The 25,257-nt window shown below is 47.3% G+C and overlaps 15 protein-coding genes across 15 annotated transcripts; 6 read left to right on the top strand and 9 right to left on the bottom strand.

The window, feature by feature from the left end:
* Positions 1-210: 210 nt before the first annotated feature.
* On the bottom strand, positions 211-912 carry EYB26_003377 (uncharacterized protein; the record flags this gene model as incomplete). Its single annotated transcript, XM_054262678.1, has 1 exon — positions 211-912. The coding sequence occupies one exon, from the start codon at positions 910-912 to the stop codon at positions 211-213; it is 702 nt and encodes a 233-aa protein (XP_054118653.1).
* Positions 913-1,330: 418 nt separating this feature from the next.
* On the bottom strand, positions 1,331-1,686 carry EYB26_003376 (uncharacterized protein; the record flags this gene model as incomplete). The annotated part of the gene is made up of 3 exons (XM_054262677.1): positions 1,331-1,457; positions 1,521-1,552; positions 1,606-1,686. 3 exons carry the CDS (start codon positions 1,684-1,686, stop codon positions 1,331-1,333), a joined length of 240 nt encoding a protein of 79 aa, XP_054118652.1.
* A 408-nt stretch (positions 1,687-2,094) lies between these two features.
* On the top strand, positions 2,095-3,167 carry EYB26_003375 (uncharacterized protein; the record flags this gene model as incomplete). The annotated part of the gene is made up of 3 exons (XM_054262676.1): positions 2,095-2,109; positions 2,252-2,973; positions 3,035-3,167. 3 exons carry the CDS (start codon positions 2,095-2,097, stop codon positions 3,165-3,167), a joined length of 870 nt encoding a protein of 289 aa, XP_054118651.1.
* A 140-nt stretch (positions 3,168-3,307) lies between these two features.
* EYB26_003374 (uncharacterized protein) lies at positions 3,308-4,211 on the bottom strand (the record flags this gene model as incomplete). Its single annotated transcript, XM_054262675.1, has 3 exons — positions 3,308-3,912; positions 3,975-4,122; positions 4,182-4,211. 3 exons carry the CDS (start codon positions 4,209-4,211, stop codon positions 3,308-3,310), a joined length of 783 nt encoding a protein of 260 aa, XP_054118650.1.
* Positions 4,212-4,680: 469 nt separating this feature from the next.
* EYB26_003373 (uncharacterized protein) lies at positions 4,681-5,454 on the bottom strand (the record flags this gene model as incomplete). Its single annotated transcript, XM_054262674.1, has 3 exons — positions 4,681-5,228; positions 5,277-5,331; positions 5,383-5,454. 3 exons carry the CDS (start codon positions 5,452-5,454, stop codon positions 4,681-4,683), a joined length of 675 nt encoding a protein of 224 aa, XP_054118649.1.
* Positions 5,455-5,964: 510 nt separating this feature from the next.
* Positions 5,965-6,782, top strand: EYB26_003372 (uncharacterized protein; the record flags this gene model as incomplete). Its single annotated transcript, XM_054262673.1, has 2 exons — positions 5,965-6,035; positions 6,095-6,782. 2 exons carry the CDS (start codon positions 5,965-5,967, stop codon positions 6,780-6,782), a joined length of 759 nt encoding a protein of 252 aa, XP_054118648.1.
* Positions 6,783-6,976: 194 nt separating this feature from the next.
* Positions 6,977-7,990, bottom strand: EYB26_003371 (uncharacterized protein; the record flags this gene model as incomplete). Its single annotated transcript, XM_054262672.1, has 5 exons — positions 6,977-7,033; positions 7,103-7,254; positions 7,312-7,496; positions 7,555-7,855; positions 7,912-7,990. 5 exons carry the CDS (start codon positions 7,988-7,990, stop codon positions 6,977-6,979), a joined length of 774 nt encoding a protein of 257 aa, XP_054118647.1.
* Positions 7,991-8,343: 353 nt separating this feature from the next.
* EYB26_003370 (uncharacterized protein) lies at positions 8,344-10,515 on the top strand (the record flags this gene model as incomplete). The annotated part of the gene is made up of 2 exons (XM_054262671.1): positions 8,344-10,326; positions 10,384-10,515. The coding sequence occupies 2 exons, from the start codon at positions 8,344-8,346 to the stop codon at positions 10,513-10,515; spliced, it is 2,115 nt and encodes a 704-aa protein (XP_054118646.1).
* A 1,139-nt stretch (positions 10,516-11,654) lies between these two features.
* Positions 11,655-15,577, top strand: EYB26_003369 (uncharacterized protein; the record flags this gene model as incomplete). The annotated part of the gene is made up of 3 exons (XM_054262670.1): positions 11,655-14,793; positions 14,843-15,481; positions 15,546-15,577. The coding sequence occupies 3 exons, from the start codon at positions 11,655-11,657 to the stop codon at positions 15,575-15,577; spliced, it is 3,810 nt and encodes a 1,269-aa protein (XP_054118645.1).
* A 531-nt stretch (positions 15,578-16,108) lies between these two features.
* On the bottom strand, positions 16,109-16,876 carry EYB26_003368 (uncharacterized protein; the record flags this gene model as incomplete). Its single annotated transcript, XM_054262669.1, has 2 exons — positions 16,109-16,752; positions 16,807-16,876. 2 exons carry the CDS (start codon positions 16,874-16,876, stop codon positions 16,109-16,111), a joined length of 714 nt encoding a protein of 237 aa, XP_054118644.1.
* A 511-nt stretch (positions 16,877-17,387) lies between these two features.
* EYB26_003367 (uncharacterized protein) lies at positions 17,388-18,305 on the top strand (the record flags this gene model as incomplete). The annotated part of the gene is made up of 2 exons (XM_054262668.1): positions 17,388-17,410; positions 17,483-18,305. The coding sequence occupies 2 exons, from the start codon at positions 17,388-17,390 to the stop codon at positions 18,303-18,305; spliced, it is 846 nt and encodes a 281-aa protein (XP_054118643.1).
* Positions 18,306-18,793: 488 nt separating this feature from the next.
* On the bottom strand, positions 18,794-20,216 carry EYB26_003366 (uncharacterized protein; the record flags this gene model as incomplete). Its single annotated transcript, XM_054262667.1, has 5 exons — positions 18,794-18,881; positions 18,939-19,842; positions 19,908-19,982; positions 20,057-20,111; positions 20,184-20,216. 5 exons carry the CDS (start codon positions 20,214-20,216, stop codon positions 18,794-18,796), a joined length of 1,155 nt encoding a protein of 384 aa, XP_054118642.1.
* A 708-nt stretch (positions 20,217-20,924) lies between these two features.
* EYB26_003365 (uncharacterized protein) lies at positions 20,925-21,833 on the bottom strand (the record flags this gene model as incomplete). The annotated part of the gene is made up of 3 exons (XM_054262666.1): positions 20,925-21,333; positions 21,403-21,629; positions 21,747-21,833. The coding sequence occupies 3 exons, from the start codon at positions 21,831-21,833 to the stop codon at positions 20,925-20,927; spliced, it is 723 nt and encodes a 240-aa protein (XP_054118641.1).
* Positions 21,834-22,702: 869 nt separating this feature from the next.
* Positions 22,703-23,851, top strand: EYB26_003364 (uncharacterized protein; the record flags this gene model as incomplete). The annotated part of the gene is made up of 5 exons (XM_054262665.1): positions 22,703-22,705; positions 22,779-22,844; positions 22,920-23,078; positions 23,138-23,464; positions 23,528-23,851. 5 exons carry the CDS (start codon positions 22,703-22,705, stop codon positions 23,849-23,851), a joined length of 879 nt encoding a protein of 292 aa, XP_054118640.1.
* A 199-nt stretch (positions 23,852-24,050) lies between these two features.
* EYB26_003363 (uncharacterized protein) lies at positions 24,051-24,868 on the bottom strand (the record flags this gene model as incomplete). The annotated part of the gene is made up of 3 exons (XM_054262664.1): positions 24,051-24,486; positions 24,548-24,713; positions 24,826-24,868. 3 exons carry the CDS (start codon positions 24,866-24,868, stop codon positions 24,051-24,053), a joined length of 645 nt encoding a protein of 214 aa, XP_054118639.1.
* Positions 24,869-25,257: the final 389 nt, after the last annotated feature.

Genomic DNA, 25,257 nt, shown 5'->3' with positions numbered 1-25,257 from the left:
TTTTTGAAAATTGTTCATTAGGCTCTAATCACTACAAAAAGGCTTTGCTCCATAAGCAACTCAATGCTTCTCATCAATAACAATAGAGTACAAATCATGAAAATCAGTAACAAACATGAGATCCAAAAGTAAAGTACAAGCTCAGACTAGACCAACGCCTTGCAACCATGCATGCCATTAGCGAAAATGGCACCATAGGATGGAATGTAATTATTCAACGCGAATCCGCTTGGCCTTTTGAATGGCTTGCTTTGGCACAAACACCGACAAGATACCATTCTTGAATACAGCCTTGACTTCGTCCTGGTTAACACGAGTCGGGAAGGTGAATGTGCGCTGGAAAGTTCCAATTGAGCGTTCCGAAGCCCAGTATTTGTATTTTGGTTGTTGAGCTTCTGACTGTGGCTGGTGCTTTGTGGCTACATTGCTTGTAGACTGGGCTGCTTTGACTTTGACGACGCCATCTTCATCCTCATCCTCGACTGTGGGTGAGTGGTAGTTTGAATGCGTGCTTGATGCGCTGTCGCTATGAACAGACATGACATCGTCGTTGTCGTGGGTAGATTCTTCTGAGGAAGGTGAGGTGACGTCGTAGTTGCGCTCGATCTGGCCCTTGATTACCATGGTCTCGGTATCGGTGAATTCGATCTCGATGTTTTCCTGTTGAGCGCCGGGTAGTTCTCCATTGAGGATGTAGAATTGGTCTGCTTCCCGCACGTCAAATTTAGGTGTGAAAGAAGAGAGTTGACGCTTTGCAGGGGTTGCAGGAGTGGATGGAGCAGCAGGAGCTGCAGCTGGTTTGCCACGGCTGGACTGGGCGTTTGTTGCGCGGCGAGTATCGCAGTAGTCATCCATCAACTGGAAGAGAGGCAGGAAGTCGCCAGGGGAGAGAGTTGTAGTGTAGAACGTCATTTCGTCTGAGTTGTGTTGGTTGGTTAGGATGATCTTTGGAATATAAATGGTGATCGAATCAGATGAACGAAATGAGAGCTTGTTGTTTGATGTTTTTGGATCTCAGTGAGGCTGTACACTGAAGAGTGATGAGGATGATTGAAAGAGAAAGCCCTGGTAGAGAATGCAGAATTCAAGCTTATATAGCCCGTTGTGTACGTGATCTAGCATCATCGCGACAGGCCACCAGTTTTCTCCAGTTGGCTGTAGATGCTTCCAGCACCTCGGCGAAGATCAGATAAGCCCTGAGCTGAGTGCGGGAAGACCCACTGTAGCTTGTGGAAAGTCTTGGCATCGCCGTCCTCAAATTTGTCATTGTCGCCACACGTGAGAGACTGACTAATCAGGCAGGAAGCTTCGAGTCGCGACTGACACTTGTTCACCAGTTGATATTTCTAATCCCTGGTGACGAATATGTTTCAAGCTGTTTATGGCCTTTGCGTAGTAGATGTTCGATTGTGGAGAAATCCTTTTTGTTCACGTCGAGCTGCTTACGGAACTCTGACCTGGAAGCTTCGGTTAGCTTTGGAGAAAAGCAATTTGAATGGAGGGAGTTAGACGCAACATACTGTGCAAAAGCGCGAAAGTGGTCTCTAGTGTCCTGCCAAATAATTGTCAGAAACCTTACAGTAACTCATCGGGCACAGCTCATACCTCTGGCTTCTTCCGAGCTTCTCTCAAACACTTTCGGTACAGCGAGAGAACTTCTCGCTGCAAACCTGACAATCGTCGCATCTTCGCAGATATTTCTATATCAAGCTCTGCTAAATATATTCCTTTTATTGTAGCAGCTTCAAGCTTATTTGTCAATTCGCATTTTAATGATAGTGTTAAGCCTGATAGCTTCAACAGACGGCGATGAAATGAGTTGAAAAGGATTCCCGTAGTTGGTCCAACCATATAGCCGGTAACCGGAGCGCGCAACCCTAACCCTTGACGTAGACGCTAAATTACGTGGGTGGTGCGGCTTGTCGGCCGAGTCGTCGAGATCGTTCCCATCTCCAAATACAAATTCTATGTACGTGGGGGTATTAGGTTCGAGCCTGCGCATATACTGTGTAGCGCTTTAGTACAAGGATTGATTTGATATTCAATTAAATCATTGACACTATATCGAGCAATTGGACTGTTCGACATTACACAATGTCTACATTCACAGTAGGTATTGGTCTTGCCACGAGAATGACTTGAACATATACATGTCTATATCGCAGCTAGATCCTTGTCCCTTAAATCCCCATGCAGCTAGCTATACACTGTGGCTTTCTCTGCATCTTGGTCCCAGCTAACACATTTACAGCGTCTAGTCCGCTTCCTCGCCAAGGACGGCCAGGTATACTACGGCGACGCCATCCTGCCCTCTGGCAAAACCGATATCGCCCAGATCACAAAAGCTCGAGTCATCAAGGGCGACATATTTGGCGAGCACCATGTCACAGATCAAATCGCCGAAGTCAAACTTCTCCTAGCTCCATTGGCTCGCTCCGATATCAAGACCGTGCGATGTCTGGGATTGAACTATGAACAACATGCGATAGAGTCCAATGCTCCTATCCCCAAATATCCAGTCTTGTTCTATAAACCCGTTACATCGATTGCCGGTCCGACTGACGATATCCCGGTCTCGTACATGGCTCAAGAAGGCGAGGGGTTGGACTATGAATGCGAACTCGTCGTCATCATAGGCAAAGAAGCAAGAGACGTTCCAGAGTCAAAGGCTCTAGACTACGTGTTTGGCTATGCTGTTGGCAACGACGTTTCTCATCGCGATTGGCAGATTAAGAAAGGTGGTGGTCAATGGTCTTTGGGTAAAGGATTCGACGGCTGGGCGCCCTTTGGACCGGGCATCGTGTCGTCGAAATTGATCCGTGACCCGAATGCGTTGGAGATTTCTACGAAGCTTAATGGGGAGATTGTTCAGTCGTCGAATACAAAAGATCAGATTTTTGGCGTTGCAAAGACTATTGCGTTTATTTCTCAGGGAGTTACTTTGTTGCCTGGAGATGTTATCTTTACTGGAACGTACGTTCACCCTCATCCATCAAAGCTAGATGAAGTTTGTACTAATATTTGGTGACTCCAGTCCTCAAGGTGTAGGCATGGGCAGGAAACCCCAGCTTTGGTTGAAAGATGGTGACTATGTTGAAGTGTCTCTCCAGGATGTAGGAACATGCTCTAACCGGGTTATCTTTGACAAGCCAACTGCCAAACTTTAGATGTACATAGAAGGCTGGCTCTTACTAATGTAGACATAGTTCCGTTCTACACTGACTAGTGATGAAATTCAAATCAAGTCCAATAGATTAATCATAATGTATTTCTATTGAAATTCATGACCATCCCAAATACATCAATCCTAATTCACTTGAGTGCCATATCCACGGATGGTCTCGGCAAATTGCCAGCTTTGCTGTTCCAACTTTTCTTTATCCTTGATCTCGACGCCATCCTGGGTGATGACGGCAAGTGTGTATTGGTCCATGCTTCGTGCATCTCTGTAGAACAAGACTTTCATGCAATCCCTCAAAGCTTTAATTGCTTGCTCCTTTGAGATGTTCTCAATCGGTATTTCTTCCGGGAACAGACGACGAAGGATAGGGACCGCTAAATGAGCACCGAATCCAGTTGCAAGATGAGGCCCGCTGTAGGTAGTTCCGAGCAAATCAGCGGAGCTGAGGAATGGTTTGCCGTCGCTATCGAAACCTGCGACCAATATGTGGTTCCACAGAGGGTTCATCTCGGATCGGCGTTTGTAGAAGACCTTGGAAAGGTAGGTGTGTAGGTTCTTGGCATTGAGTGTGCTGCCGGTAGCTGAGTAGTTCTCTCGGATCTGGATAGAGCCCAACAGGCGGTCGATGTACTGCATGTCCGACACGTCACCACCAAAGCCCACGATGGCCGAATCATCGAAAGTGCGGATACGGTTTACGTCAGTGAATCGAGCGAGAGAACCATAGGATGCTGTTATAAACCGCGAGTCAGCTTATTGGTAATGGATGCCTTGATGATTCGAGGTATCATACCTAGGTTGTCTGTGGCCATCGCTACACCTCCATTGAACTTCACTGCAACAACCGAGGTTCCCGTCACTGCTGGCGACTGTGTATGAGTTTTGGGTCCGGATGACTTGAGATATGAGTGATCATAAGGCCCATAAACGTCATCTCTAGGCTGTTAGATCATTAGCACAAATGTATCCTGGCGCAGAACTGGATGACGCATCTACTTACACGACCCCAGGTTCCAGGAAAGTGATCCATCTCTATAGAAGTGTATGATTAAAACTTTCTGAGCCTTTGAGATATAGGAGAACGTAGGCGTGAAGTCGAGGGGGAGATGAAGTGTGTGTTTGATGGTTGATGGGGAGCTTCCAGAGAGCTCTCACCTTGTCTAGGCAGGAAGCTGACGGAGGCGGTGGGTCTCGTCCGCATCAACTCAAAGCCACATCTCAATGTGGCTGATGCTCTTCTCGCAACCATGAGACCCAATTCACAACAGATACCAGAAAATTGATCAACCAAAAAAAAGTTTAGTGATTAATGTACACCCTTTCATTTAGACAATATTACGTGGGCTTTTTTACTCAGAAAATCGGCCCTTTTTTATGGCGACGAGAGCTTAGTATAATCCCGCGATGGAGAAAATGTATCATTATAATCATTCAGACGTTATTTATAGCCTAGCATTCGAATCCAGCTAACCAAGACTTAATATCCTCAAGCACCGTACTTATTCGCGGCGTGTAGAGGACACGAAATCAATGGTTCGATTCTTGTCCCCGTGTTTGGCTTCTTCAATCTTGGAGCGTATAGCCTGCTGCATCTTGTAAAGCTCTTCTTTATATGCCCAGGCAGGGAGCGAAGTGTGATCCCATATATCCGATGGAAGACTCGTTGCATATTGACTCACATCATCAATGCCAGTATGCTCCCTTAGTTTGAGAAATAGACTCGGGTTTTTCAGCGAGGATGATGCTGATAACTTCTCATTGAAGTGTACGCCTTGTTTCTTTAATGCTAGAAACTGTGTTGCTTTCCCACTCGCAATCGGGTCTGGTGATCCAGGTGGTGATGGAGGTAGCTCAAGATTAGGCACAGGAGGCAGTGTCAGATCCTGTATCAGGGCCCGAGAAGCAGAATATGGTGAGGATTGGCCCGGATCTTGTTCTTCTATAGAAGGCCCAACTCTTTCTGAAGGCTGCTCTGGCCCAAGGACTGGTCCATTTATAGGCCTTGATTCTAATGGTGGTGTATCAATATGCTCCGCAATGGGTTCCTCTATCATTTGTTAGTATAGAGTTACTTAGTAGGGCAGATGCTACTCACCTCTATCTAGACTTGTGGTATCCTTGATCTTTGTGTCTCCATTTTGATCCACTACCTTTCAAAAGGTTAGTACATATCCAGACATTATTTGAAGCTAAACACTCACCTTGGAAGAGCTTTTCACCTCTGGAACTTCTGCCTCATCCTCGCTACTATCATAAGATACCAGTCCAAGCATTTTGCTTGTCTTCAAGGTTTTATGAAGTCCTCCGTCGACTAGCTTCCAGAATGAGCACTGAAGATATGTAGTGTCAGACAAATTAGATGCGGCTTGAGGAGCCCTTTTATCTCGTGATAATTTGTCGTAGCGTAGCGATCTGTTATCTGACAACGCCGAGGCTATGACAGGAACAAGCCGCAGAAAATTGAAAAGTAATTTTCGGTTTCTTTCAATGCAAAAGTTCGTGGAATATGCCTTTTTTGTTGTGGTCGATCGTGAAGCTGCTGTGGAAATTCGATCTTTGGTGCCTGTATGGTATATGATTGGCTGGAGAGCTCCTGTATCCTTACATAATCCTACGAGGCAGCGACAGCTCCGCGTCACCATCATCAGCCCAGAGCTTTGCCAGCACCTTTTCAAAACCACATTCATCCAAATAACCTCCCTTCAATCCTCAAAATTCTTAAAACCTCTATATCCACAAAATATTACCGTGTTAAGAGGCAATTTCCAGTTCAAACTCCTGCGATGGCGTCTATTCTACCTCATCTCAGTGCTCCGACGACTGGACATGAGAACAGGGAACATAGCTTTAATCCGTTCGTCAACATACCGTTAAGCTCTTGATCACATCGCTAACAATTTTATCTTGTTTTAGATACACGGATAACGGCGGTTCAACTCTCGGCATTGCCGGTTCTGACTTTTGCATTCTGGCCGGCGACACTCGTTCTACGTCAGGCTACAACATCAACACCAGATACGCACCCAAACTCTTCAAGATAGGCGGCGATGATGAAACGGGGGAAGGCGCTCACATTGTTCTGTCGGTCGTTGGCTTCGCTGCAGATGGACATGCCCTGAAAGAAAGGCTCGACAGCATCGTCAAGGTGTACCGCTACCAACACGGCAAACCCATAACTGTTAACGCATGTGCACAGCGTCTATCGACGATCCTCTACTCGAAACGATTTTTCCCATACTACGCTTATGCCATTCTCGGTGGGTTGGATGAAGAAGGACGCGGCGCTCTATACAGTTACGATCCCGTCGGCTCTTACGAGCGAGAGCAGTGCCGAGCTGCAGGTGCAGCGTCCAGTCTGATCATGCCGTTCCTGGACAACCAAGTCAACTTCAAGAATCAATACATCCCTGAAAGTGGAGAGGGTCATGCTTTGGAGCGACGCACCCCTGCACCTTTACCCCAGGATACCGTGGAGCAGCTCGTGCGAGATGCGTTTACTAGTGCGGTCGAGAGACACATCGAAGTGGGTGATGGTTTACAGATGATGATTATCACCAAGGATGGTATTCAGGAGACGTACACACCATTGAAGAAGGACTAGTTTTTAGAGAAATCGGGTTTTCTATTCCGTGAATGGTGTACTTAGGAAACTTTAATCATAGCCTTATAGACCGGTTGTGAATTCTCATCGTAATCATGTACTCGTCCCATAACCTATGTTAACCTTGTAGTATATTTATGTAACCGAACGCCAGACACATGCGCCAAATGAAATCAAAACGAGTAGATAACCCCCTAAAACCTCTCCTTCATTCGAGATGCAATAGTACGCAGGTTGCCATATACCTTGCTCTGTTGTGATGAATTAGTTCACACGATCGAAGTATCAGATGTGGACGAAACGCGGACAAAAAAACTTACTGGAGGGCTACCCAAAATCAAACTAACTATAGCCTCTTGAGCCATTTTCGCATTTTTGAATGTGCCCAAGATGTGGACTTTCTGACCAGCCAATACTACTCGAGTTCTTGTCGCATTCTCGATGGCAAACTTTGTTTTTCCATTATGACCAGCTGTTCGGGTAACGTTAGCTAATATACATTCACTTCCAACATCATCGAGTACTGTACCTATTCGGCCAATTGCTCGGCTCAAATGGTCGCCGCTCAAAGTCTTCACGTCCTTGATTTCAAAAGAGTTGATATATAGATCGTCTAACCGTAGCAAAGCAATAGCGTCGTCGACGTCGAAGGATAACGCAAAGGCTTTGACAAAGTCCGCTCCTCTTTGCAGTGCCGACGGATCGTTAGTTAATCTGCAAAAATACCATTAGTGATTACGCCCTGAAGAAATTGATTGTATATAATGCATACTTGCTATTCCTTAATTCGACTGTGCGGCTCTTCACGTTCATCCGTACTTGAAGTTTCAAATGTTCGACGAGTGGAGGGTAGATTTTCGGCCAATATGTCTTCAATGGCGTCATTCGATGGGGAGGAATAGGAACTTTTCTCTGTTCGACTCGGTAGACACCAGGCGTGTCCTTGGCGGGTGTGAAAACGGGACGGCCTTCTTCATCGACGTGCATGACATCTCCTGTTGTATCTTCTTGAATAGACTCGACTGTGAAATCGGGGGCATTTTGAGTTGGATCGATCAGAACTTCGTCATCGTCTGTAGAGAATTGTTAGTGAACAGTAATGGGTCACCAAAATCTAGTCGACACGGACTTTGTTCCTGAAGTGAGTTATTGAAGACAGCCTCTTCTGCGCCTTCGGGCTTGTTCAAGAGTGCGGTTGGTGCAGGCATGATGGGCGCCTATTTCCGGTATGTATGCGAGTTGAAAATTGAATTTCAAATAACTTGTTCTTCGACCGTGAGGATGTCCAGACAGAACAAGAGAGCTTGCTTGAAAAGACTGAATTGATTGTACTGGCTCGTCAAGTTGATATCGAAAAAGTGTGTGGGGTTAGGAAAAAAAAGTTGTGTGCAAACGAGGCAAACAGCCACCGAGGATGATTTCATTGCTAAGCCTAGTTTGTCCCAGCGACGGCAGAAGCTTTTCTTTGGACCTTCCTCCGTATCACTCTCTAACTAATTGCTGTTCAACCAGCGCTCCTGTCCGTTTATGCTATCATTTTCTTCAGAATGTAACGGAGAGAATGTCTCACAAAATCGGACATCAGCTGAATGTCTTTCGACAAGCAGCCAGTCCGCTTTTTTACCATGACGTTCGATTAAGCGTCAGTTTCGGTCTTTCAACCCATTTTAGACGGAGTTTCATAACACAAACCCCCTATCAATCCGGATCTTTCCCTGACTCCCACTCCAGAAATAACTTCAAGATCAGTGGAAAAGTCGCTTCTGGTAGTCTCTTGCTGCTCGGGCTGTCTACAAGTTCGGTTGTCGAGAACGGAGCAACAACCCGTACTGTTATTGCCGGCGGCGGAAAGGCGACATCATGTACGCCCAATCTATATCAGTGCTCACAGCGAGGTTTATTATCCAAATCGTCACGACAAATCTGGAAGCACGCATTGCATACTAAACGAGACGAACCTACCGAGAAGCCTAGCAGCGAACGCAAGAGTGAAAACGTTACGCAACAACCCAAAGGAGACAATGGAGAGTATTCATTGCTTCATCGAAATCTCCGTGAACGTCTGCCCAACCTTCACCAGTTTCATAGACCAACAAAAGAAGAATTGTTAGCTGCAGCTACCGGGTTCTGGTCAAGGCTACGAGTCAGGTTCAAGTGGTTCTCCATAAGAAGCGTTCGTCCATTCACTCTCGACGAGATAGGCGCGCTTTTCTCGTGGGTGCTACTGGGCCACGTCCTTTGGATTATTTTGGGAACAACAACTTTCTTTTCTCTTCTCATCCTTACTATAAATACTGTGTTCGCACAAGAAACCCTCGCTCGTTGGGTTGGGAATTACCTCACTTCGTCCTCTGGAGTGCAAGTCGTCTTCGAATCAGCCATCGTACCAAAATGGAGAGATGGTGTCATTACTTTCAAGAATGTGTTTGTGTCCCGCAGGCCTGGTCATGGCAACGGACATGTAAGCAAGGGATCCTCGAAGACTGCAGCGGCAGCCGCCGCCGCCGCCGCTTCAGCGACAAGCGACTCGAAAGAGACCGATTCGAACCATGCGGCTGTGGAAGAGGACTCCAACTATACACAATTTGACGTTTCTATTGACACGGTCAACGTGACGCTTTCCTTTACTAAGTGGTTCAACGGCAAAGGACTCTTACGGGATGTGGAAGTCAAAGGAATCAGGGGGGTGATTGATCGTACTCATGTTCACTGGACAGACTACAATGCCGATCCAAAGTCTTATCGTCGTGAGCATAACCCAGGAGATTTTGAGATCGATTCTTTCAAGATGGAAGACCTGCTTGTGACGGTCTATCAACCCAACAATTTTAGACCGTTTGCGGTGAGCATATTTTCGTGCGATCTTCCTCAGCTTAGGAAGCAATGGCTCTTCTATGATTTCTTGTCTGCAAATATGATGTCCGGCTCTTTTGACAATTCGCTTTTTACCATCCACCCTCGTCAGACGAACAATTTCACAGGTGCTCAGTTGACTTCTAGCGGCGAGGAAACTGTGAAAGGAACCCCCTGGAAAAAACAAAGTAGAATTAGAATAGATGGGCTCAATATCGACCATCTCAATCGTGGTGTTGAGGGTCCTTTCTCTTGGATACACGAAGGTAATGTCGATATTGTTGCGGATATCATGCTGCCTGCGGACGACAGTGAGTCTCTGGCCAAATTTGTCTCGGACTTTTACGACCGGTTCGAAGCGACAGTGACATCACACAGCCATACTGGGGAGACAAATGAATGTCCGCAAGATGCCAACACACCAAGTCTTATTCCAGTCGACGATGAAAACGATAAACGATTCTTCGTCACTGATCTGCGCCTTCATCTGACTAACGTGCGCGCCGTGGTTCCATTATTCACAAAGGATCTCTCATATATCAATAGTGCTTTGATTCGGCCAATTGTGGCATACATCAACTCTCGACATACATTCATCCCTATACACTGTCGACTGGTCAAGAGATTGAGTGACTTTGACGGAAGCTGGACTGTGTTTGATAGTGGTCTTATGGATGACCTCTCTGCTGCGGTATGTTTTCTTACTGTTTGATATTCATAATCTGTAATAGCAACTGACTATCCTTAGACATACGATGCGTTCGCGGCGGATGTAGTGGACGAACAAGCACGCATGCGACGGTTCAAGAAAGTCGGCTTCTGGTCTCTCCAACTCGCCGCGCAGGCCATCTTCCTCGGCATGGCCGGAAACATTGTTTAAATTATATTGTACAATAACGACCATTCTCAACCATCATTGCAGGCGTTATAAGGGTTATACGCGGCGTTCTATACACAGTCTTCTTTCACAGCCGTCGAGCTGGCAGTCTGATGTGATCAAGGAGCATGGGGCGTGAACAGAGTCGGTCCTTGGCCCCAGGCCCCAATAGGAGACTCAAAATCGGTGGTGTTTATGGCGATATCTGGAAAATCATCCTATCATATGTGTATATATAACAACCATCTGATCAAAGCACACTGCATCAGATCTTACGAAATCTCTTCTTATCACACTAGGTAGTAGTGGACAACATACAAATCCACTCAGCACCTAGTAACTATCAAATAACTCCTAATATTAACATGCCTCTCATATATCATTCGAGTATGTGAAGAGAAGATTATCGTAACATCGTCGACGTCCAGCCACTGTGGATGCGGTAAATGAGGGTAATTTCAGACGAGCTAATGAACAGGCGGACTCAGGCGCCATGCCGCTTCGGGCAGTTGACCCCGGTCGTCCCTTCTCATATCAAATTGGCGCCAGGGGGGACGCTCGTGGGTTTCAGTCCTCATTTCGAATCTGCAGCAACGCACAATCCTCCCTCCAAAGGGACTGTTTCAAGTCTTGATCAAGTGTCCAGAGCTTTAGCGCTTGCTCTCGTTGCTGCTTCTACGGAGTATTGTACGTGTCTTCAGACTCGGTATCCATTCCGCTCTGGGGCTATACAACCATTCTGCCCACCCCTTTTTCTCGTACGATTTATTCGTCGAACATTGGGCTCCTGCTTACCTCGAGAACAGCTTTGAAAACTACTGCAGGTGGTCTGAGGATTCCGGACATTCCAGTGGCCTAGACGCGATCACGCGGCCTCGTACCTTGCGCTCGGATGGGCGTGATCCCTCCTCACTCCTCACATACGATTACTGCGACCGCCCCTCTTCCGTCTTTGTCCAACCCAGCAAGTATTTTGTCGAGCAATAAATGACGTTTTTCGCACCTCTTTAAGTCGCGCACGATATATACACGCGGCTTATATATAAATCGCAAGATTGGAAAACCCTCGTCCCTCGCCTTCAGGGGTACTCCACATAACATTAAGCCAAGCAGGTCGAAGGCTGTCAATTTGAGCATGCAGAATGAATGAGGATGCTATCAACGGCGAGCGCCATACAATGGCCGACGCTGTCAAATCTTTTCCGTCTAATGACTCGACCTTGAGTTCGCCAGCACGAACCCCTCCGAATGCCCTCCATAACCGTGGGCCAAGGACTATGCCACGGACTTCCTCGATCGATTCCGCAATTTCCTCTATCTCCTCCGCGTCTCATTCACAAAACTCCTCTGTTGACCTGAACTCCTTGAAACCTTCGGATATTAATAATATAATCACAGCAGCCGGTTCTGCGGAAGCAGTGATTCTGCATCTACTTAAAGATAGGCAACACGCAATTGCACGGAATGATCAACTCTGGCGACTGCTCGAGAAACAACGTGCGCTTGTACTGGGGTTAAACAGAGACCTAGAACGTGCCATAAAAGACAAGGATCGATATAAGAAGAAATTGAAAGAGTTACAAAGTCAAGCCCCGCCCTTACCAACCAACAACCAGCAGTCTTTGCCCTTGAGGGAGGGCTCGTCCAAAGATCAAAAGTCGAATGAAACTACCATCGTGGATGTATCAAACCGGCAACATTCGGACAGTTCACGTCAGGATGACTCCCCCAATACCCAACAGTCGACGAAAAGTGCTCTGGCACCAGTGCCACTTTCTGTTCCACATTCACATGAAGATGTAGAGGCTGAAATTTCGAAAGATACCGCCGGTATTGCACCTCAACCGCAGGCCTTTCCTACAGGACGTGCCAACCAGTACGCTTCAAGGATGCAACATACTCATGGTCCTCCCGAGCTGCCACCACCTAATCGCAAACCTCCCCCTGCTCCTCTCAATCTCAATCATATGGCACGCCGCAGCTCCCCCATAGACCCGCATGCATTTCAGAACTCTGATTCGGAGTACGAGGATGTCGACAGAGGTCGACGAAGAACCAGGGAAGATGATGACAAGGAACGGGAAGCCGCTGTCATTCGCGAGCAGGAAGCTCGCAGTAGGTCCAAGAAGCAGACGCCTGAACCTTCCTCGGGTGAACAGACGTCATTCCCTGCTGCACCTACCGGACTTCCCTCTAGCCCCAGGAAGATCGTGGCCCAGTCTCCTTCGCAAATGGCTGGTGGCCAGTTTGGTGCTACAGAATCCCTAGCCGCCATTGTCAATTCAAAGGATTCGGGGCTTGTGCCACTAGGAGATCGAAGGGGTATGTCTCCTCCAACGCCTGGCTTACCTTTGAGTCCTCGACCTGGAGACCGACCCCTTGGATCTCCCCTCCCAAGACAGCCTAGAGAAGGAACAGGTATGCCTTTTTCACCGCCAACGTCACCAAGAAGTACGGTCACGAGCCTTCCTCAATCTCCTCGAGCAAACAAACAGCCTAGCCTGCAGCCACAGAAAAGTTCACACACTCCCGATGGCCCTGGACCCGAGATTCCATCCATCGATGTCTCTGTCAAAATCGACAGTCCACATTCACCTTATGGCTTCAACAAGACTATATACCAAGGCCTTGTCTCCGAGAATTACCCTGGCCTTCTTCTGCCACCCAATGCATTGCCATCTATTGAAGTCAAGGTGGCATCTTCTCGGCTTCGCCCATCTAGACACAGTTACATTGGCGGTAGACCCGAGGAGGAACCTGTCTTCATTCTTAGTGTCTTCTCACGCTTTGATGGAGCAGAGCTATGGCGTATAGAAAAGGCGATTCTTGCACTTCCACAACTCGACCATCAAGTTCGCCAATCATGCGATTTTCAAGGAAGATTACCGGACCGAGCTGTATTCAGTGGGCACTCTCCAGCCAAGATTGATGCTAGAAGGGAAGCGTTGAACCTTTATTTTGAAACTCTACTTGATACCCCGATGACGGAACCGACAGCCTTGGTGATTTGTCGCTTCTTGAGCTCCGATGCAATTGAGCCTCGTGATGATGAGACTGTTTTGATGAAAGCTAACGGCAAGTCAACTCCGGAACTCGTCCGTGGCCCTGACGGCAGGCCCAGAAAAGAGGGTTATCTCACGAAGAGAGGCAAGAACTTTGGCGGCTGGAAGTCCAGATACTTCGTGCTGCATGGTCCTGAGCTCAAGTACTTTGAAGGCCCTGGCGGAGCTCACTTGGGCACAATTAAAATCCCGAATGCGCAAATAGGCAAGCAATCTCAGGGCGGACATAATCAATCTCCGTCTCGCGCCGAGGATGACTCTGACAATCAATACCGCCACGCTTTCCTTATTCTCGAGCCCAAGAAAAAGGACACGTCAGCCCTTGTGCGACATGTTTTGTGCGCAGAAAGTGACGCAGAAAGAGACTCTTGGGTTGATGCTTTGTTGCATTACGTTGAAATACCATCATCTGAGGATGAGAAAGTGAACGCGAAGTCGTCGAACGGCACGAAACATGCTACGTCAAACACGAAGCCTCGACTATTCCCTGCGGGCAGCAAGAAAGGCAACAAGGGTACGGAAAGCCCCGACATTGATGTACAGGACTCGGTTCAGAGCTTCAAGTATGACGATGCTGTTCCTGCTGAGCCTCCGGTTTTTGGAGGAATGGTGGATGAAGCTAGCAGAGGCTCTCCGACGTCGAACGATCATGTCATTCCTGATGCTATCAATGCGGGATACAATAATCCCAAAATCATATCTGGTCCAACCAATGGTACTGTCATTCAGGACGTCGGTGCATGGGGCAACAAGGCTCCGACTTCCGTGAAAGAAAAGAAGCGAAGTATTTGGGGGTTCCGAGGACATTCATCGTCAGACCTAGCTCAGGGCGGGGAATCCGAGTCCCAGAATCACAAATCTTCAACTGAAAGGAGAGGCTCCGTTCGACCGGTATTCGGAATGCCTCTGGCAGAAGCAGTACAGTACTGCGGACCTAGAAATGTCGATGTAAATCTTCCTGCTGTGGTTTACCGCTGTATCGAGTACTTGGAGGCCAAGAAGGCTGCTTCAGAAGAAGGGATTTTCAGGTTGAGTGGATCTAATTTGGTGATCAAGGCACTCAAAGAAAGGTTCAATACCGAGGGAGATGTAGACTTTTTGGCAGGCGACCATTACTACGACGTCCATGCAGTGGCTTCCCTATTCAAACAATACCTGCGTGAACTCCCAACCACTGTTCTGACTCTTGAGCTTCAATCTGAATTCAGACGTGTACCTGGTAAATATATGCGTCTCCATACCCAGAATTTCAAACTGACATTGTTTAGAATTGGATGATCATGACCAGAAGATCAGGGCTCTCAACACATTGGTGCATATGCTTCCCAAGCCGAACCTATCCCTTCTAATGGCCCTTTCTCAATATCTCATTACCATCATCAATAATTCCGACGTCAACAAAATGACAGTTCGCAACATCGGTATCGTCTTCGCGCCAACGTTAAACATACCCGCCCCTGTCTTCTCCGTGTTCCTCATGGAATATGATAGCATTTTCGTCAATGCACCACAGCTAATACCTCCTGCGGAAACACAGACATCTCCGGCTTCTTTGATACCGGAGGACGTTCGCTCTCCACGACGTCAAATGTTTTCGGAGCTTCCAACACCGTCATACGGCCAAACGTCATTCTATGTGCCAGACGATGCTGACCATCATCAGTCTCAGGATGCAATAAGAGCGAACTACGACACCGGCTTCATCCCAGTGATCCCATCGTATGACGGGGCAGCTCAAAGAGGCGTCGATCCTCGACGTCAGCCTTCTAATGCCCAACGCATGACACGTATGCTAGATCCGAATGAAAACATGAGGTCCACCAAGGCAAAGCGGAGAGAAAGTTCCATGCTTTTTATGGATATGGGCCATCGCAAAAGTTCTTTGCCTCGAATGGGAGAAGACCAAGGTGAGTTTATACTATTGTCGAAAGCGAAAGAGAAGACTCAACGTATAACTAACGTTGCTTGCAGCTCTCGTCACACAAGAATCCGCCTTTGAATAATGAATTTCTTGTTCGTTTTGACTGGATACTTCCATTCATTCTTTATCCACGTACGCCCTTTATGTGATGAATATCACGAATCTTACATGACACGCTAATTCCTATTTTCTCTTGCCTTCTTACGGCTTGATTTCAATGACCGGTTAATAAGATCAACCATTTCAATTGTTTGCAAAGAAAAGGACAATGTTTGGTCGTGATGGCCGACTTGTCTTCTTTTCCACTCAATCAGCGTTGAACTTGGGGCGTTTTACCATCGATTGCTTTTGAGTTGCCATATATTTATACCCATTCTTTATATGTATTACTTTTATCTCGTTCAGTCTGTCCTTGACGTGAGCCATTGATATCTATGGCAATACATCATCATCATCAACATCATCATTCATTCATTCATTCATTCAGCATTCCGCTGCATAGTAATCTTGAGCCCATCCTACAATTCCACTAGATCCTTTCTCCCAGGGTGTAGACCGCGCGACTTGATCGTAAAAAGTCCTTATAATTCGCTAGGAAATGCCATGATCTAGATTACAGAAATCTCCTTGTTCGATCTCCCTGATAAAATCCCAACAATTCGCCCGTCTCCGAAGCCCATTCTCTAACACTATCCACTAGCGCTTTGGCAAGCCCAACGTTCTTATTCCTGCCACTGCCACTTTCAGGCAGGGAAGTCGAGGAAGCAGGCGTGGTGCCCGTAGCATATTCCGACCCAATACTCGGCAGCACATTATCACCCGCACTCAAACTAACGAACAGCGCAAATGGAACCAGCCAAACACACAGCCCAAAGTAGGATGCTACTTCAGTGAAAGTAGGCATATTCTCATAGTCTGGCTGATACGGTCGACGCCATGACGTCGCATCGCGCGACGACGAAGATGGGACTGGCGGTCTTGAGAAATGCCGGAACCAAACCCAATGATTCAGACAAACCATCAAGCATGAGAGAATAAATAGCGGATCTGATAATTTCACAATGGGGAATTTGCGCAGGTTGCTGGCGTAAACGAGGTGGGAGAATATGGAGAGCAGGGAGAGGGTGAGCGGGAAATTGTCAAAAAGCCATAGCAAAACCTGGATTGCGATGACGCCGTATATGAGTCGATAGAGGATTCGGCGGGCGATGACGGTATGTTCTTCGACTAGTTCGGAGAGGTAATATAATCCTGAAGCTGTTTTGGATGATTAGCTTAAGAGCATGGAATGAGTGTAGTTGGGATACGAACCAATTGCTAAGGTCAGGAAAGCGAAGCCTACAACGACGCCTGTGTATCCGACTAATGGAAGAATCCACATATTCAACGGGTGTAGGAGATAGATTGTTGGCTATATGAATCGGTGAGAATGTATTGTATCAAAGAGAGGCGCTAAACAGTGTCGGAGCTTGTTTCTTTGAGTTTAGTGTTGTACATGCCTTGATTCCACCAGGGTGTCAAGGAAACGAGAAAGAAACGAGTGTTTGGGGTAGATTGGCTGTATGATTGTCCTTTCTGAGTAGGCAGTGTCGACAGGTATGTCAGAATATAACTGGCAATGTCACGAAGTTGTACGTAGTAACTATGTATCGATCTGGCTTAATAGGTTATATCAAGGTGGGTCCTCTCCGCGCGGATAGGCTGTTCTGCCTTAGGCCTAAGGCAACACAAAATTTATGCGGGCCACAAATTTACTTCTTCATACAACCAACCACCAACTCTACACTACTATTACGCCGCCTGCTCTCCAATTCTCCTTGAAGTAGACAATCATTTGTTTATCAATTCGATATCTTTTCTTGGGAATATAAGAATACGACAAACCACACACCATGTCGCGCCCTGAAGATATCCTGTGCGTTTCCCACCCCTCCTCGTCTGTCGATTTTGCTTCTCTCGAATAGTGTAACTAACACCGTGTACACAGCCCCCCGGATCTCTTCTATAACGACAATGAATCCCGAAAATACACCACCTCTTCTCGAATCCGCAATATCCAGGCCGATATGACACACAGAGCTTTGGAACTATTAGACCTCAAAAGCCCGTCACTCATCCTCGACCTCGGCTGTGGATCCGGTTTATCAGGCGAAATTCTCTCCAGTGTCCCTCCGGACGAAGGCGGTCCTCATATGTGGATTGGAATGGACGTGTCACCGAGCATGCTTGATGTCGCTTTACAACGAGAAGTTGAAGGCGATCTATTCCTGGCCGATATTGGTCAGGGAGTACCATTCCGTCCTGGCTCATTCGATGCAGCAATTAGTATTAGTGCTATTCAGTGGCTATGTAATGCAGAAACCAGCGATGTGAGTCCTGAGGGCAGGTTAAAGCGATTCTTTGAGGGTCTTTTTGCGAGTTTGCGACGGGGTGGACGTGCAGTGTGTCAGTTTTATCCCAAGAACGACGCCCAGCGTAGCATGATCAGTTCGGCTGCCGTCAAGGCGGGCTTTGGTGCTGGTATATTGGAAGATGACCCCGGTACCAAGAATGGCAAGACATATCTTGTACTTACTGTTGGTGGCGGAGGTTTGAATGGCGACATCACCGGCGTCGTCGGTGGCATGGATGGCGTTGATATCGTTGATTCGCGCAAGAGAGATAATGCAGCTAAAATCGCCAGATCATTACAAGAGAAGAAAGGCAGCAAATCGTGGATTTTGAGGAAGAAGGAACAGATGGCGCGGAAAGGAAAGGTTGTCAAGGCTAGTTCCAAGTACACCGGAAGGAAGAGACGAGTTGCATTTTGAGGAGCTTCGGTTTCTCACATTGTTAATTTGTACACTTCGTGCTCGTAAAACTCGCCTTCTTCCCAAAGTTTCGAGTCCGAGGCATGAGGGTTGTTGCGCTGTCTCCCACGCTAGGATCTTCCACCATAAGCCTTGCTCATCTTGAATGACAAGCAGCCAGGGAGCAGGGAGTGCGAGCGAGGGCTCGTTCATCAACTTGTACGGCACGATATTCGAAAAGATATTTTGCTACTAGCACGTTGCTTCGTTCCGCTCAGCGGTTATGAAGGCATCAAAAATTGATACCCAAAGAATGTTATTACGCGTGTATACCTACCCAGCTATATATCAAAAAAGCGATCTCCCAACATACGAATTTTACATTGTAGATGAAAGTATCCTAGATAAGGATCTAGAAATAAATACGTGAACTCTATGAATATAAGTGTACATGTGTCTCAATAAAAAGTTCACAGCGCCATCCCCGAGTTACAAATCGCGACGAATTTTTAGAAAGAAGCCTCCATCTTATCCAAGACAGCCCGAGTGAATTCGTGGGTTGTGGCAACACCACCCATATCACGGGTTCTTATTTTTCTATTGAAATCATTAGACACAAAACGGATTCACTTGAGTTTGTTTGGAGAGACTTACCCTTCACCAATAACGTCATAAACAGCCTTGGAGATTCTGTTGGCATGTTCATCCAAACCAAGGTGACGGAGGAGCATAGAGCCGGAAAGGATCAAAGCAGTGGGGTTAGCCTGGTCCTTTCCTTTGATGTCAAGACCGACGTGACGGCAACCAGGCTCGAAGACAGCGACTTCACGGCCCATGTTGCAACCGGGGACAATACCAGGGCCACCAACGAGGGCAGCACCAATGTTGGACAAGATACCACCGTACAAGTTGGGCATGACCATAACGTCGAACTGCTGGGGGCGAGAGACAGCTTGCATAGAAGCGTTGTCAACGATCATGTCGTTGGTTTCCAAAGTAGGGTAGCTCTCGGCGACCTTCTTGAAAGTGTTGCGGAAAAGACCGTCGGCCAATTTCATGATGTTGGCCTTGTGAATGCAAGTAATCTTCTTGCGGTTGTTTGCCAAAGCGAAGCTACAAGCAAATTTGGCAATACGCTCAGACTTGGCGCGGGTGATGATCTTGAGAGACTCGACGACACCCTGGACGGACTGATGCTCGAGACCCGAGTACTCACCCTCGGTGTTCTCACGGATAATGCAAAGGTCGACATTCTCGTGTCGGGTCTTGTAACCGGGAATGTTCTTAATAAGGACAACAGAGGCATAGATATCAAGCTCCTGGCGCAAAGCGACGTTGAAAGATTGGTGTCCGGAGCGCTCAACGGGAGTGTGAAGGATACCCTTGAGACCCAACTTGTTGCGTCGCAGAGAGGCAATTGATTCTCTGAAAAGTTCTTCGGAGTGTTTGTTTCCAGTGTCCACACCGCTAACATCGACCTGTTCCCATTCAATGGGGACGTTGTCTGCCTTGAAGATAGTCTTTACTGATTCAGCGACCTCGGCTCCAATTCCGTCACCTAGAGGACAATAACAATCAGTCTCGGCGTCTTTGCAAGCACATCCGGGTGCGAGATATCCATACCTGGAATCAAAGTCACTGTGTACTTGCCGCCGTACTTTGTGGGCTTGAAGATATCGGACTGAACCGTGGCCATAGCTACACACACGACAACACATTAGTCTCGCAGCCACGCAAAAGACCTATTTCGGACAATCAAGAGCCTCACTTACACCTCGTTGCAACATAAGACGGGCGGCTAGTGGAAGTGGCAGCGCGCAGAATAGCCTAAGCAAAACTGCTGTCAGTCTCGAGTCCCAGTTTTGACCTCGTAGGAGGGGCGCGTAATGGGTAGCATACCTGCGTGGGCTGCGAAGATCTGAGAGAGAACATATTGATTGTTTGATATCACTTCCTTCCGTCTAAGGAACAAGCCACGAGAAACAGAAACAAAAGGGAGAGAGGGGAGAGCAATTGCAGAGGTTGGGAATAATGAGGAGAAAAATCACGCAGCGAAAGTTTGAACCTGTTTCTCTAGTAAAGGTATGGATAGGATGGATGCAATGGTTACAAGCGGGATCCGCTGCGAAAGGAAAAATGCCCGCCTTTCGCTGCGGTATTTTTGCAAATACAGGAGAATTACGAAAAATAACCGGCTTGGCGCCCACTAGCCTGCTCCAGAGCTATTCCGGATCTCGGAGCGTGTACGGTAGGTACGATAAGTGACGAGCATCGGATCGAAGCACGCCAAACATTGGCGGCCGGCAACCCGCGTCGGATCCATCCTCAACTTACGTAGCATCATTACTTTGCTCTCTCATTACGTCGCTGGCTTCTCTCCATCCCCTCCAATTGACTTGAGGTCGATAACATTCTCAATTTATATACCTCTCGACGAACGATATGCGCCATCTCACGTATAAGTACGTCGTGGCACGACGATGTGCCTCAAGTCGCACAACAGCAGCCTTAATGCTCCTTCCGGTTATCCGGGTAATCGCTTTGCCACTAACAACCTCTCTAAATTACAAGTTACAACTAACTTGATACACTATGAGATAGCCTATGCCGGTCCCGATTGACAGCACACTGCGCCGAACGTCACATCGCATTCTCCCTCATACAGTCCCAGCGATATTCAAGCCCTCCACCATAATCCCACCAACTCCGCGCGTTATAAACCGGGTCCTTGCATGGACTGTATGTCGACCCAGTGGACGGTTCTTGAGACAGTTGCACTCCTTGAGCTAAGCCTTGGTTTTGAGATTGGTTTACTGTGTTGCTGCCGTAATCATGCTCGTATCCAAGCGACATGTACGGCTCGGCCTCAGAAATCTCAGAGTCCATGCCGCCGACGAAATGTGAATCAGAGTTGTTGTCAACATTGAAACTCGAACGCTTGCTGTCTGTTGTCGCAGTATCAGAGAGTTCTAGTTCGCTATCCATCTCCATATGAAGTGACTCAGTCGGCACAAATGCCTCGGAGTGCATCGGATTCGTTTGCGCTACCCTAGACATTTAGTCGACTTAGTCGTACTCTGGCGATAGAATGGTTTGCAGGTCGGGAGAAGGCGCGTACCAGGTAGCTCCATTGCCTTTACTGGGTACACTCTGATGACCATTTGTATTAAACGGTGATACGATGAAGCTGTGAGCTGCAGCAGAGGCATAGACGATGCGATTAGCAGCCGGTTTGCTCTCCACTGAAACATGCTCGACTTGTGGCGTGATGCTATAGGCAGAAAGGCGAGCCACGAGTTCATCCTCTTGGTTTCGAAGCCAGGCGTCGGACTCTGATAGACCGCACTGAGATAATCTGTTAGCAACTTAGGCTTGTCTAGTTAACTAACATCTATCGGGGGCTTCCGATCTTTGCTGTATCGCGACGCAACCAACGAATAGGGTAACTAAATGCAAACCAACCTGCTGACATAATGTGCTTTCCTCGCAGGTCATATACATCGCTGTAGAATGTGCGGCATGGCCACAGTAAGGACAATTGAATGCCATGTTTGTTGCTTGGAGTGTGATTTGAAATAGTCAGTCACTCGAAAGATCACAAGGCTTTTGATATCTGTACTGATGATGTCTTTCAAATTGAATAGCAAGCAGTGATTATTAAGAATCTCATATACTGCACGTTTAAGGGAACTCAGTACTCAGACATATACGTGGTGGTTATAATATAGAATATTTTCTTCAAACATAAAGAATTCGATACTAGGGGTAGTAGCTGCCTGATCGGGCATCTAAGCAGACCCATGACCTTTGTGTGCATGAACAGGAACGCTGGGAAGTCCACATAAATTGGACAGAGTTTCGAAGCTTACAGGTGTTGTGTAGCTCATTGGCTATCAATATATTAATTCCTTTTGAGATACCTATCTCACTTAGTGAGTCGCAAGAAGCAATATGGTCCTTGTGTTGTTCGGCCTGTAGGAGCCATGGGGGAAGGCTCGAAGCCACGGCATCAACTGACAAGTCTGAGGATGAGGCAGATCAAGCCATCATATCCACCTGGTCTCGTTTTCAACAATGTTGTTGTAGGTAATTTCTAGAAACAAAGGCAATGAAATGAGATCACGTGATTATAATATGCGTTTGATGCCTCAGGCCATGAAAGCTACGGCCAGGCAGATACGGGTGACGTGACGCGATCCGAGCTCCTGGAGCTTCGGCATCATCAATCAGCACTCCAGCGCCAACAGCTTCGGCCAACCGAACTGACCATCTCTCATCCTCCAAGCCAGAACGACATTACCCCAATCCATCCATCTATCCTCAGATTTCACTGTCTCAATAGACGGACTGAGCAGCTACGGCTTCGAGAGAAACGCATCAACCACTCAACAAAGCTCAGCCGTCTTTGAATCAACACCATGGTGGGTTAAACCAGCCAGCCAGCGACCCATCTATCATCAACTTGCAAGTCTGATCTAATAATACTCTCTGCAGACTTCTATCGGCACAGGCTACGATCTTTCAAACTCCGTCTTCTCTCCAGATGGTAGGAACTTCCAGGTAAGCAACCACTTGAGCATGACCTTAGGCAGTTCCTCACAGATTGCTAATCACTTCGATTCTTGACTCAAACAGGTCGAATACGCTGTCAAAGCCGTTGAGAATGGAGGTACTGCGATTGGTATAAGATGCAAAGATGGCGTTGTCCTTGCTGTCGAGAAATTGATTACAGGCAAGTTGTTGAAGCCTGGTGCGAATAAGAGGATAGCAACTGTAGACCGAAACGTTGGCATTGTACGAATACCTTCTTCATCCCTGCCCGTGATAGCTTTGCTGATGAGTATGTATACTAGGTCTCCTCTGGCCTTGTCCCCGATGGACGACATTTCGTCTCCAGAGCCCGAGATGAAGCCGCTTCCTGGAGAAAGACCTACAAAGGACCGATCCCTACATCAGCGCTCGCCAACAGACTAGGCGGTTACGTGCAAGCTTACACTCTATACTCTAGCGTCCGTCCATTCGGTGTTACTTCGATAGTGGGAGGTTGGGACTCAGAGGCGGAGTTATCTGTGGATGGCCAAGTCGGCTCCGGACCCAGAGTCGGAGCTGGTGGAAAGGCTAAAGATCTCAAAGCTGGTGGCCCTGGACTGTATATGATCGAACCCAGCGGTCTGTACTGGGTAGGAAATCCAACACATCTATTGAGCTTGACGTGTTCCAATGACTGACCTCGGATCTTATAGGGCTACTACGGTGCAGCAACTGGCAAGGGACGACAAGCGGCGAAAGCGGAACTCGAGAAACTTGACCTCCCCGCAGGAAACCTCAGCCTCCTCGATGGTGTCAAGGAAGCAGCTCGGATTATATACGTTGCACATGAAGAAGATAAGGACTTCGAACTTGAGATGACATGGATCAGTTCGCTTGATGGGCCCACCAAGGGAAGGCATGAGGAAGTGCCTCGTGAACTACTCGAAGAGGCCGAGAAGGCTGCCAAAGCGGCACTTGAAGGCGAAGATGAAGAGGAAGAGGAAAAGGCGGGCGAGGGAGAAGAAATGGAAGAATAAATCAATCAGAGACCCTAGAATATGATTTACTTTGTCACTAATTCTTTGCCTTTTTACACAAGTAGTCTGATCTACTTAGTCACACTGTTTAGTGACTTGTAATTCCTGCCTCATCAAGAAGTGTCTCACAAACTTCAGAGCAAACGCATCCTTTTTTTTTTTTTCTTTGATTTTTTTTCCCCCCGTCAATGGAACATTTTCACGCAACAATTCTTCCCTCAGACCACCCCTTCCTCTTCAAAGCCAACTCAACAGCCGCAAGACCCCAATCCTCACCATGATTATGCTTCTTTCCGCTACCCAATCCAGCCCGCTCAAGACCTTGCTCCTCAGTCAACAGAGTCAACAATCCAAAGATAACCGGGACATTAGCCTCGAGTTGCACACGCATGATACCATGCGAGACAGCCTCGGAAATGTATTCAAAGTGCATTGTTTCGCCCTTGATGAGCACGCCGATGGCGATAATTGCGTCGAATGGGGCTGTTGATGCCGCCGATGCTGACAAGGAGGATGTGGTAGTAGTAGTAGCCTGTTGAGTCAAGTCAGAGGTTGAGGAGGAGAGGAGGTCGGTTGCGGCGATGTTGCCGGTTGTAGAGCTGGCGGCTGCTTGGACGTGCGATGCCCTATATATACTGTACGAGGGCAAGACTGTTAGCTTTTCATGCATGAATGAGTAGTGGAAATTGAACCAACTTTTGAACTGCAATTGGCAATTCATAGCTTCCGGGCACGGTCTGGATGACGATGTTATCCTTGGACACTCCTGTCGAGATGAGGCTATTCACAGCTCCGGATACAAGCGCATCGATGATTTTTGTGTTCCAACGAGCATGTACAATGGCAATTCGGAGACCAGTACCTGTTCATATGATGAAGAGTTAGCATCAATTGAATCGCAGAGCTTCAGTAGGCAGCAAACAGGAAGATTGGGACGAGCAATGCGGGGGAATCTGCATGGGCAATTGACTAACCATCATAGGTTTCACGGTCACCGGGTCCTTTGATAGATGTCATATTGTCGATGAAGAGCTTTCTTCTCTTGGGTTGTGTTGGTCAATGAAGATTGTGTCGAACTGGATATGATTGAAGAGTAATAGAGAGAGAGTAACCACTGGTGTAGGTAGGTCAACATGTCATTTTCCACGGTTATGGTATTGTAGTGGGGGTTCTCCACATAGTATAGTTATATACTAAAAGGTGCATAAGGCTTATAACTAGTATAAAGCTTAGAAATTGCTGGATTAACTAACTAATGCAACTAAGTAACTTAACGTACTCTTTAACTACAGTCAGATAAAAAGGCTACTGAACGTCGTGTAGAAATGAAACTCATTGTATGTCATTAATGTTCTCTAAGATCAAAATACCCACCAGTGTTCTACTTTCCGATCAAAACAACTGAA

Source organism: Talaromyces marneffei, chromosome 2 (assembly GCF_009556855.1).
Source record: "Talaromyces marneffei chromosome 2, complete sequence".
NCBI lineage: Eukaryota > Fungi > Ascomycota > Eurotiomycetes > Eurotiales > Trichocomaceae > Talaromyces > Talaromyces marneffei.
The sequence above is the reverse complement of the archived record's forward strand: the minus strand, read 5'-3'. Positions and strand labels throughout refer to the sequence as shown.